The 18753-nt window shown below is 34.2% G+C and overlaps 4 protein-coding genes across 5 annotated transcripts; 2 read left to right on the forward strand and 2 right to left on the reverse strand.

Annotated features, from left to right (window-relative positions):
* Nucleotides 1-25: 25 nt before the first annotated feature.
* Nucleotides 26-1572, reverse strand: LOC105208601 (required for meiotic nuclear division protein 1 homolog). The gene has a single exon (XM_011178536.3). The coding sequence runs from the start codon at nt 1438-1440 to the stop codon at nt 196-198; it is 1245 nt and encodes a 414-aa protein (XP_011176838.2). The 5' UTR covers nt 1441-1572; the 3' UTR covers nt 26-195.
* Nucleotides 1573-1594: 22 nt separating this feature from the next.
* On the forward strand, nt 1595-3627 carry LOC105208602 (lariat debranching enzyme). The gene is made up of 2 exons (XM_011178537.3): nt 1595-2043; nt 2109-3627. Exons 1-2 carry the CDS (start codon nt 1847-1849, stop codon nt 3583-3585), a joined length of 1674 nt encoding a protein of 557 aa, XP_011176839.2. The 5' UTR covers nt 1595-1846; the 3' UTR covers nt 3586-3627.
* Nucleotides 3623-4883, reverse strand: LOC105208603 (NAD-dependent protein deacylase Sirt4). 2 transcript variants are annotated; one of them, XM_029037944.2, is made up of 2 exons: nt 4595-4883; nt 3623-4535 (listed from the first exon to the last, which is right to left on the reverse strand). In XM_029037944.2, exon 2 carries the CDS (start codon nt 4450-4452, stop codon nt 3778-3780), a length of 675 nt encoding a protein of 224 aa, XP_028893777.1. In that variant the 5' UTR covers nt 4453-4535; nt 4595-4883; the 3' UTR covers nt 3623-3777. The 2 variants fall into 2 exon arrangements, with proteins under 2 accessions (XP_028893777.1, XP_011176840.2); XM_011178538.3 differs by having other exon boundaries at nt 3623-4520; nt 4595-4881.
* A 434-nt stretch (nt 4884-5317) lies between these two features.
* Nucleotides 5318-18646, forward strand: LOC105208604 (septin-1). The gene is made up of 6 exons (XM_011178539.3): nt 5318-6214; nt 12234-12426; nt 12494-12752; nt 13490-13855; nt 13921-17612; nt 18564-18646. The coding sequence occupies exons 1-5, from the start codon at nt 6197-6199 to the stop codon at nt 14168-14170; spliced, it is 1086 nt and encodes a 361-aa protein (XP_011176841.1). The 5' UTR covers nt 5318-6196; the 3' UTR covers nt 14171-17612; nt 18564-18646.
* Nucleotides 18647-18753: the final 107 nt, after the last annotated feature.

The following is an 18753-nucleotide window of genomic DNA, read 5'->3' on the forward strand; positions in this document are numbered from 1 at the left end:
ATTGTGAATGATGAAACAAAATGCATAGTTTTGAAAATTGTATTTTTATTTTATACAAACTTACTAACTAAATTTGTTGATAATTATCACACAGTAAGTGCGTGGCACAAATTATTGTTATAAAAGCGAAAATCGTACTTTAATTGCCTAGCAAATATTATTCAATAACAACTTATTTGGTTTAAATGCGTTTTATCAATGTGTCGAAGTTGCACCCTCTTCCTCTTTGTTATAAAAACGGTCCATATAATGTACAATTTCAAATCCTACTTCTACCATAATCAATATAATTATCATCCATTCCAGGCGTGTGTGATGTGCCTCATCCAAATTGTGCGAAATCAATTCAGCCAATTCTACACAATGATTTATTTTCTCATTCATCACCTTTGTACGTCGTGAAATACTGAAGTAGGAGCAAACTTGCAAATACAAAGCTTCCAACTCTTCGCGATCCCAATAAAAATCTGGCGTGTCCAATAAGTCAGATGCCAAGTTTATCTCGTGTCGCAAAGCGAATAGTTCGCCTGTTTTTCGTAGTACATCAGCACGCGACAAACGTATGCGTCGTCCACGCTTTAGATCGTCTGTGAGATATTCAATGGAATCTATATAGCGTTCGAGCATGGCCTCCCACATACCCAATTTGATTGAAGTTGCCATTGCATTGGAGAATGTGTACTTTTGCAGAAAATTATCACCATCGGAGGCAAGAAAAAATTTGCCATTGTTGAAGAAAGCGCGTGCCACTTCTGTATCTGATGCGGACACTAAATCTCCCTCAACATCAACAGCAGATGATGGGATGTACATGTAGGGCATCACTTCGCTTTCGCCACGTACCAACGGACTTAAATATGGATCCTTCTCATATGGACGCAAAAATGATAATAGATTATTTGTTTCGATTTCATTGAAATTCCACAACACTACTGATCCTTCACGGAAGAATATAATATCACGCGATTCCTGACCCACAGGATATTTAGCTGTGGCATAAAGCACATTCTGTTCAACACCGAGATTATCTGTAGAAAAATACTTTTTAACAGTATATAAGTTTTGTTCATTTAAGCCTTTCATTAGTGCCTCGAAATCATATTCTTCCGCAGTCGTAAAAGCAGACACATTGAAAAATCCTTCAGCAGAGAGATTTTCAAAACCATGATCGTCCCATTTTTTTCTCACAGTGCGTTTCTTTAAAACCTGTGCAACCGAGGCACCAGCACTGGCCTGCTGTGCGGCCTTTCGGCTATGCGCCAATTGTGTAGAAATCTTAAATTCGTGTGGTTTCAGCTTTGAATCAAATTGCGTCAGAGGTTTCTGTACGGCATGGTGTATACTTCCTATACAAATTTGACGATGTAAGACACTTGTCACTCTCTTTGTCAGAGCTGTACCACCAGCACTTCTAGCGAAAACAAGACGGGCAAAGTTCATGTTTTCTATAATTTTGGATTTTATTTTATTTTAGTAATATTTAATTATTTAATTCTAATCTTGTTCGCATCAATGCAAAATTATTACAACCGGCTTCACACTGCTCCCACGAACAGCTGATAAGCTGTATGTTCAATAAGTGTCGTGTACGGAAATATACCGCAAAGTATGTTCAGTTATTTACAGCTTTTGCTATTAGTGTTTATTGTGAACTATTTAAATACTCGAAGTGTGCAATCTGGCAATACTGCTTGTGTCATTTCTATTGTGCTTTGGAACAGCGACCGGTTAAGTGTAAACAATTATTGTTTATATATTTTGTGAAAAATAGCACATAAATTGTAATTATTATATAAATAAATGTGTACAACGTTTAAATTACATATTTGTATTAAGCGGTGAAACAATGAAGGTTGCAGTAGAGGGTTGTGCTCATGGCGAGCTGGAAAAGATCTATGAAACCATACAAAGCATTGAAAACGAAGAGGGCTTTAAAGTTGACTTGTTGCTTTGCTGTGGAGATTTTCAAGCTACAAGAAATCTCGACGATCTACAAACGATGGCTGTGCCGCAAAAGTACTTGGACATGTGTACCTTCTACAAGTAAGTGTGGACGGCACAATATTTGCAACATTTTTTTCCTTAACATTTTTTGTTTTTATTTTTAGATACTACAGCGGTGAGCTTGTGGCGCCTATACTTACAATTTTCATCGGGGGTAACCATGAAGCCTCAAATCATCTACAAGAACTTCCGTACGGCGGTTGGGTCGCACCTAATATATACTATTTGGGCTATGCGGGAGTTGTGAATGTGAATGGCATACGCATAGCAGGCCTGTCAGGTATTTATAAGGGACACGACTATTTACGTGGACGCTTTGAATTTGCGCCTTACTCAGACGTCACACGCACCAGCGTTTACCATGTACGGCAGCTGGAAGTATTTCGTTTGAAACAAATATCTGGTGAAACAGATATTTTTATGTCACACGATTGGCCGCGTGGTATATACAATTATGGCAACAAATCGCAATTGGCACGTTTTAAACCGCATTTTCGCGATGAAATGGATAGAGGTCAACTGGGAAGCAGACCGTGTGAGGATCTATTAAAGATGTTGAAACCCAAGTACTGGTTCGCAGCACATTTGCATTGTAAATTTGCTGCCGTAGTACCACATGATGAAGTGGATGATAACAGTGCAGAAGCTGACCCAATAAATTGTGACGCAAGGAATTTGAAGCAAAATGAAATTGGCGAGGACAAGGAAGAAAAAATAACAAAATTTTTAGCTTTAGACAAATGTTTGCCCAAACGACGTTTTCTGCAACTACTCGATTTGGAAACGCCACAATTTGCAGAAGGTGAAATACGTATGGAATACGATCTTGAATGGCTAACAGTACTTTACTTGACCAATCATTTGACAAATGTAAAAAGTTCCAAATACTATCTGCCGGGTCCACAAAATGCAGCAAGCACGGAGCGTTATAACTTCACACCAACAGCTGATGAAATGGAACACGTACGCAATAAATTTGCCGCTGACTTATTGGTGCCCAAAAACTTTACACGCACTGTGGAACCATACAACCCCGATGAGGACAATAATGGACACACCCCACAACCGAAAGCGCAAATTAATCCACAGTCACAACAGTTCTGCGATGCTTTAGGTATTGACGATCCTGTAAGTTTGGCGCTAATAATTGGCGGACATGAATTGAACTATTCGAATGCGCTGAACGAAAGCACAGACACAGAGTTCAATGATTCTACTACATCCATGCAAACGGAACACTCGAGCTTAAATATGTCCGGCAGCACAGGCGATGCGTTATCGCCACGACAGATTAGTCCCTTTAAACGGAAAAATAGCATGGGTCTCAATCTACCAAAGCCCATAGCTGAAACTGAAGTGGAAACTGTAGCAACTGAACTGGAAGTAATGAAGAACAACGATGAACTTGAGGTTGGTAATAGTTCTGGAGAAGAGACAGAAAAGGAACTTCCCCTAGGAGTGGAAGTTATAAACGAAATTGATGAGGAGCAGAACGTTTTGAATGCGAAACCACCGATCAAAAAATTCAAGCGACGTAATCAAAGCGTGTACATGAACGAAGATAAGGAAGAAGAGGAGTAAGTCTGTTTTAACGAATTCTAAATAAATATTTCTAATTTAATACATGACCGGCTTTAATGTTTTTTTTTAATTATGTGAGTAATGTAATATTAACCGCTTAATAAAGACACAACAAACATTTCGACACAAATATACATACATTTAACGTATAATGTAATTGTCCTACATTTGTTACATACATATTTTTAACATTTAGTTTTTAAAATTAAACAACTTTGGCAACACATCACCACATTTGGCAGACAACTTTAAATCCGCTAAATGGTCAGCACGCGTTTCGCCTATATTTACAATCGCAACTGGCAGGTTAAGGTCTTTCGTTTGCAACACCATGCGATAGCCAGAAAATACCAGCAAACTGGAGCCGAGCACTAACAACCCATCGCCATTATAAATCATTTCCGCGATCTGCTCAACACGTTGCTTTGGTACATTATCACCAAAGAAAACAATCTCCGGCTTCAGATGTCCGCTACAATGCGGACATGGCGGTATGCGAAAGTTGGCAATGTACTCGGCTGGAATTTCCACATCACCATCTGGTCGTATCATATCTGGCGCATCACGAAATTCCGGATTTAAACTGTTTAATATATCCTGGAATTCATGTCGATCGATGCGATATTCACACGTTAAACATTTCACCACATAACCACTGCCGTGTAACTCTGTTACATGCTTGCTACCGGCTTTCGTGTGCAACCGATCGACATTCTGTGTAACCACCGCTTGTATGCGTCCCTCGCGTTCAAAACGTGCCACCGCATGATGCGTATGATTGGGCTGTGTAGATGAAAATTTTGGCCAACCGACAAAATTGCGTGCCCAGTAGCGTTGACGCACATCGGCGGAGCGTACAAATTCCATGTGTTGTATGGGTTTGTGGTTAGTGCGTGCGTATAGACCAACACCCTCAGATCGGTAGTCGGGTATGCCTGTCGATGTTTACACTGATAAGTTGGGATTTTAGATATCAAGCATGCTTTCTATGCATAATATTAATGCATACCAGACTCTGTTGAAATTCCAGCACCAGTTAGCACAACAATATTGGGCTTTGACATCAGGAAATCCTGCAGACGTTTGATATCCTCCTCCAGCACCGGATTATGTTTAGGCACATACTGTTGTTTAGTGGCCCAATTTTTGCTGGACAAATGTAAGCGTAATATCTGATTGAAACGCATTGTATACGAATGAATTCGCGATTTTTTAGCAAAAAATGTGCAATGCAATAGTACAAAACAAATCGCATAACAATAAAGAGACAGAACACACATATTTATAAACAAAACAAAAACAGCTGTTTACACAATCACAATGGTTAACCAAGGGATTATAACTTTTTAATTTAAAGAACTTTATAATATTTAATAATAAAGTGAAAAAATATAAAAATAGTCTAAACAGTAAAATTGAAAAGTATACAAAAATTTATATATAAATATTTCAAAACAAATCAGAAAATATTACAAATTGCTTGGTCTCTATTGTGACTTGTTATCGTAACTCGATTTTCCATACTTTCACACGGCAAGCAAATCAATTTAATAAATATATTTTAACGGTATTTCATGAAAGAAAACGTTAAATTTTGTATTAATTTATTTTGAAATCACCTTTTAATAATATTAAAACACTATAAAATTCGATACACTTTTCAAAATTGTTATTTCAAGCTTTCTGGCAACATCATTATCATATTCCGTTTTCATTTTCATTTTCACGAAGCATTCGAAACATTCACGAGCGTTCATTGTTCGTTGTAAAATTTTGTCAGTTGAAATCAGTTGAAATGCGACCGTTTGCGAGTTTTGCCGGTGAATTTTAAGTATTTTATTGTATATTTTTTCGTCTGTGAATGTGTGTACATGTTTGGCTGCAATTAATTATCGCTGCTGCTCTCTCTTGGATTAAGTGCTGCATTTGGTGTAAATTTATTTGCTGTGTGCTTCCAATGCGCTACGCTTGATGTGCAATAAACGTTTTGTGTTCATTATTTGCACACTCCAATTAATATTTTGCGCACGCACACCTAAATTGTGATATTAAACAACAGAAAAAAAGAAAAACTATTGTGAAAGTTGTAAGAAGTATTAAAGTAAAAATATATACATATATTTACAAGATAAACAAGGCAGCGAAACTTCGTTAGCAGCAGCCGCAGCAACAAATACAAGAACGACGTTGGGACGCGAATCAACAGCTCTGCTTCCACGTACACTGTGAATTGACGCAACGTGCTGTTCTTGCTCCTTTTATTTTGTCTGCTTCACAAGAAAATTTGCTGTCATCGACGCTGACGTCGACGTTAACCGAATTTTGCTGCAGTAACCGCAACGCTTCATATGTGAAGTTTGATTATTGTTTTTTTTTTTTCGTGTTGTGTTGGGTGCGTTGAATCAGCGCGTAGTATAATACGCTGTTTAATTGCAATAATTCATAGTGCTTATTATACGTTTTGTTTGCGTTATTTAAACGAAACAATATACAATTATTGGAGGTGAACAAACCAAAGTAAAAAGAAAGAATTTTAAAATCCATATTGCCTAAAAGTTGCAGCATAAGTAAAAGTAAAAAAGACTACAGGACGACAGCAAAGCAAGACAAAATGTCAGATACAAAATCGGTGAGTTTAATAATTAAATATAAAATATTGTGGCATGTTTTGCTGTATTCGTTCGTACATCGTGTTTTATTTATAAATTCGTTGTACAAGCGCTGCACATAAATGAGACAGTCATTCAAGGGCGCGGTTATCGTTGCAGCAGGTCAATCCGACAGCGGTTTGTTTCACTAGCTGGCAGCATGTGTGCCTGTATGCTTGTTCTCCTTGCTGCTTCCATTTGCCATGAGACGTGCGACGCGCTACGCCTTTTCTGGTTTTGCGGGTTTGTTTCTCCTTTTTGCCTGAGCCATCGCTACAAATATTGTTAAAGTAAAAATACTAAAACAACGCGGTTTATTTGTTATATTTGATGTTTGTAGCACGGTTATAGTATTGTATCAATTTTCATAGACTGATAATTAAAGCGATTTTATTGCAACCAGCTAAGAATTGTGCTAAACGTAATAATATTTAGAAAGTCAGTAAAATGCACAATACCCCCGCCCAACAGGATATGACCCTTTGGCGAATTCAATGCAAAGTCAATTGCATTCGAAAAACTAGCAATCTAAATTGTCGAGGGTGTTTAAATATTGCAGATTATACACAGCCCTTATCCTTATTTAGATTTTATTTGTGTGAGTGCGGTCAGGCATTATTAGTATTAGCAACTAGGTATCTTTTGTTTTGGCGAAAACAAATATTTGCTATAAAAACGGGTTTTCATATATGCCTTAGCAATTTCAGGCTTGTGTAAAAAGATAATATCAAAAATTAATTATTTTTCTCCGTATTTTAAAAATACTTTAATGCATAGATGCATGTGTTTTCCAATGTTGTTGATTGATGGCTGTCACAAAGTTTGCTGTTAAAAATTTTTGTTTGAGTAATCTTAAAAACATTTAACTTATGTGCTGGAAAGCAAAGAAGATTGCTTCTTTATATTATATCTAGCTAAGGTATCAATTGATGAAAAGGCGAATTTTGTTAAATTTCTGTTATTAAAAATCAATTTTGGTATTAATTTGATAACTTTTATCCAATTGCCAGTAAATATATATATAAATGTGTGTAGGCAAACAATGTTACCTTTTTTCCGCTTCAATATGAAGTGTGAAACTCGTTGCTAATAAAACAAAAGTAGCTACAATGTAGAGTACGTGCCTTTATAGTATTCATAGTACTCACAATAAACTTATCTCTTGCTTACTATATAAAAAAATAAAAAAAAAAACATGTAAGAAATTCTATGTTTACATTAACTAAACAAAGAGGTGAACAGAGCTCATATATAAATAGGTATGGATAGACAAACATTCGTACTTATTTACATATGTAGCTGTGAATGCAGTTAATGGGCGTGCTCAAGAATTCTATGAGACCAAAAAATGGGAGAAAACAGCTGAGTGTCTAAATTATTAAAAAATTCTTCTAATCTACATTTTTTATACTGAATCACCAACAATATTTCCGGCACATACATATATTTTACTTATCAATTATAACCCAACATACCAAAACGCTTTGGAAATAACTTGTAACAAGCTTGCTGCCCTAAGCCTTATGCTTAGAAAACTGTAGTGACTACTGTTGTGAAAGGCTTTTTAATAATTATAGAATAAAGAAAAACGATCCCTCGCTATAAGCTTAGTAGTCGAAGTATACAACAAGCTTAGAAGTCTAATTATAGAACAAGCTTACTGAAACAATAGTTTTCTAAACATGCTTACAATAAGCTTAGTTTAGCAAAATTTTTTTAAGCTTGTGAAAATTTTAAAATAGTAAGCGTTTTTAAATTGTTGTATTGTTATTTCTCATTTATTTCATTTCATTTGAGATTACAGTTGAGCTAATTTTTTTGATTTATATTTTTCTTTGCTTTCTTGGCGGTTTTTGGCAAATTGGAAGAAAGACTTTGTGTTCCGGATGAATTCATCCTCTTCGATTCCAATAGAAATTGCAGCACCTAAAAAAAATATGAAAAATAAATTAATATATACATTCCAAAAAAACATTTAAGTATTTACTTCTAATTGATTTCGATGTACTTAGGCCGCGTACACTTTTTTTTGCTCCGTCCCTTTCCAGCAAAGTTTTTCCGCCAGTTCATCGACCAATAATTTTCTCCAACAATTTTTGGTAAAGTTGGGCTTTTTTCCAACAGTTTTGAGTTCCATATCCTTTGATTAAAAATAAGAAAAAACAAATGATTGATTATCGAACAAATTAATTTAGTATTTTAGTAAACTTACGAATGAAGCAAACAAATTTGGATCTTCCTGTAGCTGTTTTTCAAAATTTAAAAAATCCTCCATTGTTTGAAATGGCTGTTGTGGGATGACCAATTCTATCTAATTCATTTTCCTCAGAACTGTAAATTTCATTTTCTGTTTCATTGATTTCATCACAAATAATATTTGCTTCACTAAAATCATTTTGACTGGACAAACTAACAACTTCACTAGACTCATTACGAACACTCTGTTTTATTTTATATGGCATTTTAAATTATTTTAAGATATTATGTTCACTCTCACCTTATTCACTTCGTATAAAATTTTACAATGACAATGAAAAATGTGAAGACGCTGACAACGGCGCGACAGAATAACGGTAAACGAAACAGTAAGCTTTGGAAACTGTATTGAGCCTAAGTCTGTTGCAAGTGTTGTAGCAAAACTGTAGCGAGCGTAAGTTTTTTGTAAGTTTCATGTACACAACAGAGCTACAAAACTATAGCGAGGCCTAAGTCAATTACAATCATATTTGTTATGTTGTTACTATGTGAATCATTTTTCAAGCACGTTTATAAAAGTATTATTATTTTATAATTAAATAAACCTTTCATAAATATGCTTATTAAATGTTTTCGAAAAATCATTACAATAAGCTTATTCTATAACTCTATTGCCGTTCGCTTATAGAAAGGTTTTTTGGGAAATTACTGCAACTGCGGCTTTTGTATAATAAAAAATGCGGCGAACACTGTTTGTGGATGGTTGCCATTAGTAAGGAAGTGAAGATTAATATTATTTATATATAATTTTTTTTTAATATTTACCATAATTTTTAAGTTTTATTGAACGAACGAACGCTATTTTTGTTTTTTACTTAACAGAAATTGTTAATATTTTTTTATACTTGTAATTTGTTATTAATGCGAATCGTTTCTTCCATTTTAGAAATTCTAAATTAATTTTAATTATGCACAATTACGCTGCTACGGGCATAACCTTAATTTGCATGTAATTATTGTTATATACAAACAGACTCTCGTCTTCAAAAGCCAGTTCAAACAAACTCGCACATATCCGTTTGACAAGTGGTAGACAGTTCAATCACCTTTATGACAACAACAACCACAACAATAAGGCAAAAATGTAAAGAACACATTAATGAAAATAAAAGAAATAGAAAGAAAAAATTACGTCGCTGTTCCAAAACACCATAACATTTGTGTACGTACTGGGTGGAGTGGAGGACGGGTAATATGCACTAAAAGCGAGAAGTAGCAACAGCACGTCGAATTAGAACGCTACTACTGCAACACCCACGAATGCTAAGCAGTTGCTGCAGCGCGCAAAAAGTCAAGCAATAAGTAAAGCATGCGAGAGCGGCCCCACAAGTGTAAAAGTTGCTATAAGTGCAGTGCAGTGCTGGCTGGCGGCACCGTTGTTGGCTGTCGGTCTGTTTGTCTGTTTTTGAATTGTGGCATGCCAATCTGTAATCATTTGAGTGAGCGAGAATTGTAAAATGTTTGAATTATTAATTCAGTATGCTGAATTGTAATGTTGAATTACAAACGCTACAGGCAAATAGACGTACGAGCAGACACAGTAACGCCGTTATGCATTCTTATCTGCCTCGAAGCGCATTTGAAGTGCCCTCCAACGAACACTGCCAGCACTGGAAATGCAATGCTTCTATTGTTTGTTATATATATATGTTTGTATGTAAATCGTGTAAATTTGTCTGTCGTCAATGCTGATATGAGTATTATTCACTTTTGACTATACACGTAGTATGCGCTGCTTTTGTGTGAAATTTGTTTGCACTTACAACACCAGCCAGTCGTTCGAGTTACAGATCGATTTGTGTACTGTTAACACCCCGCATGCTTTTTGGAAGTGTCCTCCTCACCCACCCAGCCAATTGTGTGTGACTTTTGTTGACGCTTTTAAAACGCTTTGCTTTGATTTCTTTTGTATAGAAAGCGTTATGAGTACTAAGTGTATTGTTGGTACGCGAAACATTTTGCTGTGATTGAAATGCAATGCACGCGGTACGACAACAATTTCTTATCGTTTGTGTTTGCGAAAGCGAAAATTCCATAGCTGCCATTGGAGCGTTGATAGGCAATATGGTGAAACTCATATTAAAAATGTTATGAATTAAAAATTATTGGCTGGCATTTGTAACTTCGAGCTCCAATCTCTATTTATTTTTATATGCCTCAAAATTTGGTTATTTCTCTTTGTAATATTTATATAATATTTTCATTGAAGAAAATCTTGAAATGTGGAAGGATTGTGGTTTCAATATGCGCATTTTTAAATTTGTCTGAGTCATTTTGCTGTTTTTTTTGCTTTCATTTAAACAGACCCAAGTGCAAAAGTGTATGAACAATTATTTTTTAAAAGTTGAATTCACTTGCATATGTCTACGAGTGTTTTCCGATGAATAGCTTATGCGATTGGATCAAATATGTATATACGAGTACAAGCAAAATAGTATACAAAAGTATATTCATCATAGCTCAGAAAATTATTGTGCTATATGAGTAATTGTGCAAATATGTTGAAATATGTCATAATGTTTCAAGCTAGTATGTAAATTTATTAACTATTATCTTATTTTATTAACTATTGTAACATAATTTATTCTAATTTATTATTTTTATATATTTTTTTCAAACTACGTTAGGTTAGGTTAGGTTGTAAGGCTGTTTCCCAAAGGGATACACACGTAGACTATAAAAGACAGTGCTTTGTGAAGCCTAGATTTCATTTTATAACTTAAATCGCACACTTTTTAATAATTTTCCCACAAATTTAATGAATATCACCCCAATATAATGAAATGAGTTTTCCCACAAATTTAATGAATATCACCCCAATATAATGAAATGAGTAATTTGTTTTTCAAAACTCATCGTATTGAAATTCAAAACTTTTCGTTCTAAGCATTTAATGCCAAATTTACCCTTTCATAATCGCTTTTGATTTTAAAATCCTACTTTAATTCCTTTATACTCAGTTATTTACAATTAACAGGTTGATCATATTACAATGCAATGCAATATCATACAACAACAACAATAGCATAATTGCATTACAAACACTTAAATCGCTTTTAATTCACCACAAATCTTCACACGTTGCTTTCGGTGACATTCAATGCACTGTTGTTTTAGCATTGCAGTTGATTCTGTTTTTTTGTAACTTTTGCTTTGTTGTTCGGTTTGTTTTGTTTATATTCTAGGGTCTAATGTAGAAAGCTTATTTTCAAAATTGATGATTTAGAATTAGTAGAAAAAACTGCACTAAGATTACCTCTACTGGAACCTTTGAACTTTGAACTTGCATGGAGTATATGTATAACATTGAAATTTCTCTTGAAAATATATATATACAGGGTATTAAAAGCAAGTTCAAAACACGTACAAATAACAAAAACTACAACCCATCTTATCGGCTCATTAAATACAGCACCACCACTGTTGAATGAAAGCAATTTTAATTTTCAAGTTGCTTTGCGATTTTTATACAGTGTTATGTATATAAGACTTGAGGCCGTTGCGGCGTCACGTTTCCATAGTGGCTACACGATTACCTACCTGTACGCTCGAATGACTAAGCAACCAGTCAGCCACACACAAATATTTACCACAAAAGCTTGACCACCACAATAACACACGACTGTTGTGTCTGGGGGGCATTAATTACAATTTTCTTACATTTCATTTAATTTTACACTATTTCTTCGGCTCATTCCAAATCTATGTTTATTTTATTATATTTACTTTGCGTTTTCTTTTCAGTTTTCGAGTATTGAAACGCCTGGCTATGTCGGTTTTGCTAACTTACCGAATCAGGTGCATCGTAAATCGGTGAAAAAAGGCTTTGAATTCACGCTGATGGTGGTCGGTGAGTCTGGACTGGGGAAGTCCACATTGGTCAACAGCCTATTCCTCACAGATTTGTATCCGGAGCGTGTGATACCAGATGCCATTGGTGAGTATACGCATATGCATTTTTGAACTTGTATAAGTAGCTAATTTACGCATTTCCTAATTTTTAGAAAAACAAAAACAAACTGTCAAACTAGAAGCCTCCACAGTTGAGATAGAGGAGCGTGGTGTCAAGTTGCGTCTTACAGTTGTGGACACACCCGGCTTCGGCGATGCTATCGATAATTCGGATAGTTTTAGCGCCATACTAGAATACATAGACGAACAGTATGAGCGTTTTTTGCGCGATGAGAGCGGCCTGAATCGACGCAATATTGTGGACAATCGTATACACTGCTGTTTCTATTTTATATCGCCTTTCGGGCATGGGTAAGTCAGTCATAATGGAGCATAATATATGTTAATCGTATAGTTCCACCATCCAACTGCCCTACAGTCACTTGCTGGAAGCACTTCCTTGAATCCATCCACTTGGTGTCAAATCACCTCTTACAGACACTGAGCTCGAATTGCCTCGCGCAACTTCGTTGTAAATACTCAGTAGATTAAACTCTTACCTATTCAGACTGGATCCCGAGATACCCAATATAAGTTCTGCATGCAAAGAGTTACGTCATGACAACCTCTTTGTATGCCCGATCAATTCTACCCATCTAACATCGATCTCGGTTTGGTCCGAAACAGCGCGTTTCTTGTACCACACGTTATATTACTTCGATGACAATTGATTTTTGTTTGTCGGTTTAGACAGGTTTATATAATCATTACAATAACAATAAAGACAAACCAATTGTTGTTCTTATAACGATTATCCAGCCCTGCTGGAACGGAAAGCATAAGTCTAGATGTCGTCGAGGTCATCTAACAAGAGGCCCAGGACATATGTTGTTTCGATTTGGTTTCCCTTAGGTCCGATCCCATCGAAGCAGCATGTTTCTTGCGCCTCCCATTAGATGACCTCGACGAAAAGCAATTATTGTCCTTAAAATCGTCAAATTTTTTTTGCAATAATAAAATCATCTTTTTCTTTAAAGTTTGAGATAGTTTCTCCAACATCTATATGTAAAGCCTTATCCATTATACGCTCGTTATAATTTGTTCCACAGCCTCAAACCTTTAGATGTCGAGTTTATGAAGAAATTACACTCCAAAGTGAATATTGTGCCTGTGATCGCGAAAGCGGACTGCCTCACAAAGAAGGAGATACTACGCCTCAAATGCCGGATTATGCAAGAAATTGAAGATCATGGCATTAAAATATACCCACTGCCCGATTGTGATTCCGACGAGGATGAGGACTACAAGGAACAAGTGAAACAACTGAAAGAAGCAGTGCCATTTGCGGTGTGCGGTGCTAATACGCTGCTGGAGGTGAAAGGCAAAAAAGTGCGTGGTCGTTTATATCCCTGGGGTGTGGTTGAGGTGGAAAATCCCGAACACTGTGATTTCATCAAATTACGCACAATGCTAATGTGAGTCAAGTGATTTCTTTGTGTATAAAAAATAAAAATAACAACTTGTTTGTCTCCAAATTCAGCACACACATGCAAGACTTGCAAGAGGTCACACAGGAAGTACACTATGAGAACTATCGTTCCGATCGTTTGGGTAAAGGGCGCAAGGAGAATGGCATGAAAGTCGAGCGTGATTCTATGGTGCCAACGCAAATTGTTGTGAACAGCGTCATTTCCGAGAAGGATCGAATATTGCAAGAGAAGGAAGCTGAATTGCGACGCATGCAGGAGATGTTGGCACAAATGCAGGCCAAGATACAAGCGCAACAGTAGGTGTGTGCTACTTAGTATATAGTACGTATAGAACAGGTGTAAGCATAAAAATAAACTACAAAAACAACAACAACAAGCAGTAGAAAAGCAGCAGTAACAATAATAAATGATTTAATGCAAGCGTGCATGCAAATGTATATGTAGCACGGCTTAGCATTGCATTCCTATTAGTCACAAGTCTACAGCAAGAGAGCGCAAATGAAAAAAGACAAATAAGAAACTGTAATGTACTGCGCTTTATATATATACATACATATATACACATATAAATGCAGAAAAACTTGCAAATAATGTTTTCAAATCGCGTTTTGTTTTATTGCGATAGTTTGTGTTGAAATTTTGCTATATAGCTTTTACACAATTTCTTTCATATATGTAGGCATTACTTTTGTAATTCGTAAAACTTTATATTAAACAACAAAAAACGTTGGCGTATTATTTTATATACAAATAATTATCTAATAATAATTATGCTTATGCTTAATAATAACTTATAAAAAATATCGTGTGTAAACAAAACCACATGACTAAACATGCATATTTTGTATTTTCTTATGTTGTTTTCATAAAAAAACAATTTATAAACATAAAAATATATTTTTGTAACGTTTAATATTACGTATGTTCCGTGTATGACGGTAGCATAACATAAAAAATAATAATTAAAACACAATTGTTGCATATTTAAGCAACACACATACATACATTTCATAAAAATTCAGGATAATATGACAAACTTCGTAAATTTATTACATACATATATGTTTTCAATATTGTTTAAACGTTTTTCATATATATACACACACACACCTTGAAACACATTCTAAATTTTGCTCATACCTAAATTATAACTAATTCATCTACGTTTGTGTAACTGTTTATACGTATGCCATACATAATCACAATACTTGTTGCATATATATCTTCACTGTTACATCAAATATGCAAAAATATTTACACAAAAAACTCACAAGTCTTCAAAAGATTCCTCGCACACTTTTTTTATGTTGCTTTACCACTAACGCCTAATGTGTTACAACAGTTCCGCCCTATATTTAACATTGTATGCAAATGCCAATAACCACACATTGCACATGTTGCAAAAAAATATATAAAAACTGCGTTAAAAATTCAGTGAAAAGTATATTTGCTTAAATTAAAAGCATTGCTTGTAATTACGTCACAAAAATTATAAAAGTTAATGACACTAAATTTACGCTGTATTATTCTTAAAGCTGAAACATGTAAAAAAATTAAATAAGTATTTTTGTGTTTAATTATGCAGTTGTTGTGCGCTCACAACGACAGTGTGTTCAAAACTGTCTCAAAATGAAGCTCCTTTCTATTAGCTGCTTCTCATTATAAACCATTGTAAACTTTAAAAAATATACGCTTGGTGCTCTGGCTTCTCTACTTCTTAGATTTTCCTATACATATACATGCAGTGCTTACAATGCAACTCATGGGTAATATACCCGGTACCATACATATGAACGATTTAGAATCATAGTACATACAAATATAATGAAAAGCATGTAATTGAATTGAAAAAATAAAGATTATTAAATATTTTGTAAAATTTTAATGCTAATTACATATAAAAATTACAAATGCTGCATTGGAAATAATAATATGCATGTATATAAATACATTCATACATATTTATTTGTATTTCATAAGTACATATAAATATTTGCGCTAGTAAAAAAAATTAATTACAAACGATTTGCTGTTGAATAATAACTCAGATATGCAATAATTACTAATAAACACCACTAGTTAAACAATTTCAATTAAAACAAAAAAAAATTATAAAAACAAGAATTGCAAATTGCAATTGCATAGTCTCAGTTGTATCTTATGGTTGATGTGCAGTGGCATATACACATATATAAATGTTTATTAAGTCGGACAATGCATCAGCATTATATGCTATATATATATATATATATACGTCAACAAAGATACATAAATGTAATTATAAAAATATAAGTTATATGATAATAAAAAATATAAATACATTTATACTCGCTTTTATACCTACATCAAAATAACATGCTGTATTATTTTAGTTATTGTTAAAATTTTTTTGCATTATTTTAAATAATTGTCGAGATTATACATATGTGCATTCATATAATAGTTTATTTGTAAAATATAAGAAGGAACAAATCGGTGACATCGTTAGCTCAGAATTGATGACTTCATTTGCATTTATGCTATGAATTTTTTCTATGTATAAATATCAGCATATTTTAATAATATTTTCAACTTTTTTGTGTCTTGAACAAGGTTTGGTTCTAACAACCAACAAAAGGAATCTGACAAAGCAAATGTGGAGTTCAAAAGTCTTGCTCGGAATACGTTTTTATTTATAGTTGAGTATTTAGATGCAGAAAGCATTGTATGTTTGATCGACTAAGAGATCAGACTCATTGAGTTTAGCTTAACTTTTAAATTATAGGAAACTTAAATCTTAATAGATTTTGTTGATTAGATTTCAATATTGTAAATATTTACGAATGCCAGGTAGAGAAGAACACGAATTACGGAATTTTGCTGGAGTTACCAACTATTTTGACAGTGTAGCCAACTATTGGTAAGGATAAAAAAAACAAAAAATTTACTAATACTAATTAAACAAAAAGACTATTAAAACTATAGCTCAAAGTCCAAAGGTTAAAAAAGTTTAAAACCGTTTTATTACACATATATATATTTATATATATATATATATTGTTATATATTTGTAACAACGAAATACCTGTCATGAGTGTTGTATATTTTCACAACGAGTAGTAATATGGGTTTGTATAATTTTTTATACTCTTCCGTAGATGTACAATACCTTAAATTGTCCACTGCTTTCGATAATCATAACTATAAATGAATAAATAAATTACAACTTAATATAACTTCAAAATATGTATTTTACACTGACATCATCAAAAACCATCGAACACTGCACTCATGGGTTAAGTTATTTGACATATACGAACGTCTTCACAAAAGAAAACGTCAACTTATTATCGCTTTGTTCTCCCGCTTTTTCTCTAATTTCATTTCGCAGTTTTTATTTTATCTGACATTTGCTTTTGCACACAAAAATCTTTTCCTGCTCATCGGAATGTTGCTCATCGACCATTTGTGAACGAATCAACGAATAAACCACGCCGTGGAGCAGCTCAACGCAAGCGCGAGTGTGTATCGTTGATATGTTGTGTGTTTAATGTGTTTAAATAAAAACGAAGTGTCAGTGGATAAAGAAGCAACAGTAGAAACAGCGCGAAACGCAGCGACGGCAAAAGTGATGGACTGAAATCGCACATAATTTATAAATAAATAGCTATTTCGCGAATGTGAATTATTTGCCATTGTATTGAAAACTTGTTAAATAATTCGTATAAAAATTTTGCGAAATATAATAATTGAATAATTAGTGGTAAGAATTCGCTATTGAAATACAATGCAGTGTGGCAGATGTGTATCGGAAGGCAAGGCAAGAGGACAAAAACGTTGAATGTGCTATAACCTTTTTTGACATTGAACGGCAGCAACGACAACAACAACAAAAAGAAAAGAAGTAGGAAAAAGCGCTGTACAGATTAGTGGCGCTGACCATAGAGCAAGTGTAGCAAATTGCAGGAAACAATAGGATGGGAAAGATTTCAATAGACGACATACGGACGAATAATGAAGATACTATATGATGAAAAAATATATAAAATGGGAAGAATAAGAGTGTGTTGCTATATAGCTTATTTTATTTATAATACACATGCTGTGTGTAAAGATCTAAATAAGCAGACACAAATTTTGAATAGTTGGAAATAATAACATTAAAGGAACCAGCTAACTACTGTATAAAATGATGAAAATAGCATAGCAAATATAAAATTATGTTGACACGAAGTTTGTATAATATTCGTTAGTACATAAGGAGAAAACAAGATATGAATGGAAAATTTTTAGTTAGCAAGCGTTGCTAGCCGTTGCAATTAATAAATGCCGTCCTCAGTTGAGTGCACTACATACATGCATATATATATATACGTTTTTATTCGCCTCTTGTCGTGCGCGCGATCTGTATCCAACATAGCGGTGTGAAAATTTGAATGAAAATTCACATACGCATACCAAAAGTCTAGTGTTGTTGTGTAATCTCGTAAAATTCTAACAAGTAGCCAAAAAAATTAAAAATATAAAGCGACGCATGACCGAACAAATGTAAAATCTAATGCTCATAATTATGAGCGCAGATACCGCATCACTAATTGAATCACGCGAAATAAATTAACAAACAAAATAATTCCAAATATAGTGAAGTGCAGTGAAAAGGTTTATCATTATTATCTATTATTATGTTTGCTAATGATTATATTAAATATTGCAGCGTAAAAATCCTTTACCATTTATAATACAAACGAAAACTACTGACAAATAAAACAACAACAGTAAAATCCAAAAAGTTCTAAACAAATCGCTGGTCAAAACTACATCTACATTGTAGAATACTCGGCCACCAATTAGTCAGCGATTAATGGCGTTAAGTTACTAATTAACGCCGTGCTCTGATTGATGGT

Source organism: Zeugodacus cucurbitae, chromosome 5 (genome assembly GCF_028554725.1).
Source record: "Zeugodacus cucurbitae isolate PBARC_wt_2022May chromosome 5, idZeuCucr1.2, whole genome shotgun sequence".
In the NCBI taxonomy this organism is placed as follows: Eukaryota; Metazoa; Arthropoda; class Insecta; order Diptera; family Tephritidae; genus Zeugodacus; species Zeugodacus cucurbitae.

Coding starts and splice junctions, on each gene's coding strand:
- LOC105208603 (XM_011178538.3), bottom strand. CDS start 4,865: ATGTGTGTTCTGTCTCTTTATTGTTATGCGATTTGTTTTGTACTATTG. Junction 4,521..4,594: donor TGGAATTTCAACAGAGTCTG/GTATGCATTAAT, acceptor AAACATCGACAG/GCATACCCGACTACCGATCT.
- LOC105208602 (XM_011178537.3), top strand. CDS start 1,847: ATGAAGGTTGCAGTAGAGGGTTGTGCTCATGGCGAGCTGGAAAAGATC. Junction 2,044..2,108: donor GACATGTGTACCTTCTACAA/GTAAGTGTGGAC, acceptor TTTTATTTTTAG/ATACTACAGCGGTGAGCTTG.
- LOC105208601 (XM_011178536.3), bottom strand. CDS start 1,440: ATGAACTTTGCCCGTCTTGTTTTCGCTAGAAGTGCTGGTGGTACAGCT.
- LOC105208604 (XM_011178539.3), top strand. Junction 12,427..12,493: donor TGTGATACCAGATGCCATTG/GTGAGTATACGC, acceptor CCTAATTTTTAG/AAAAACAAAAACAAACTGTC. Junction 13,856..13,920: donor AAATTACGCACAATGCTAAT/GTGAGTCAAGTG, acceptor CTCCAAATTCAG/CACACACATGCAAGACTTGC.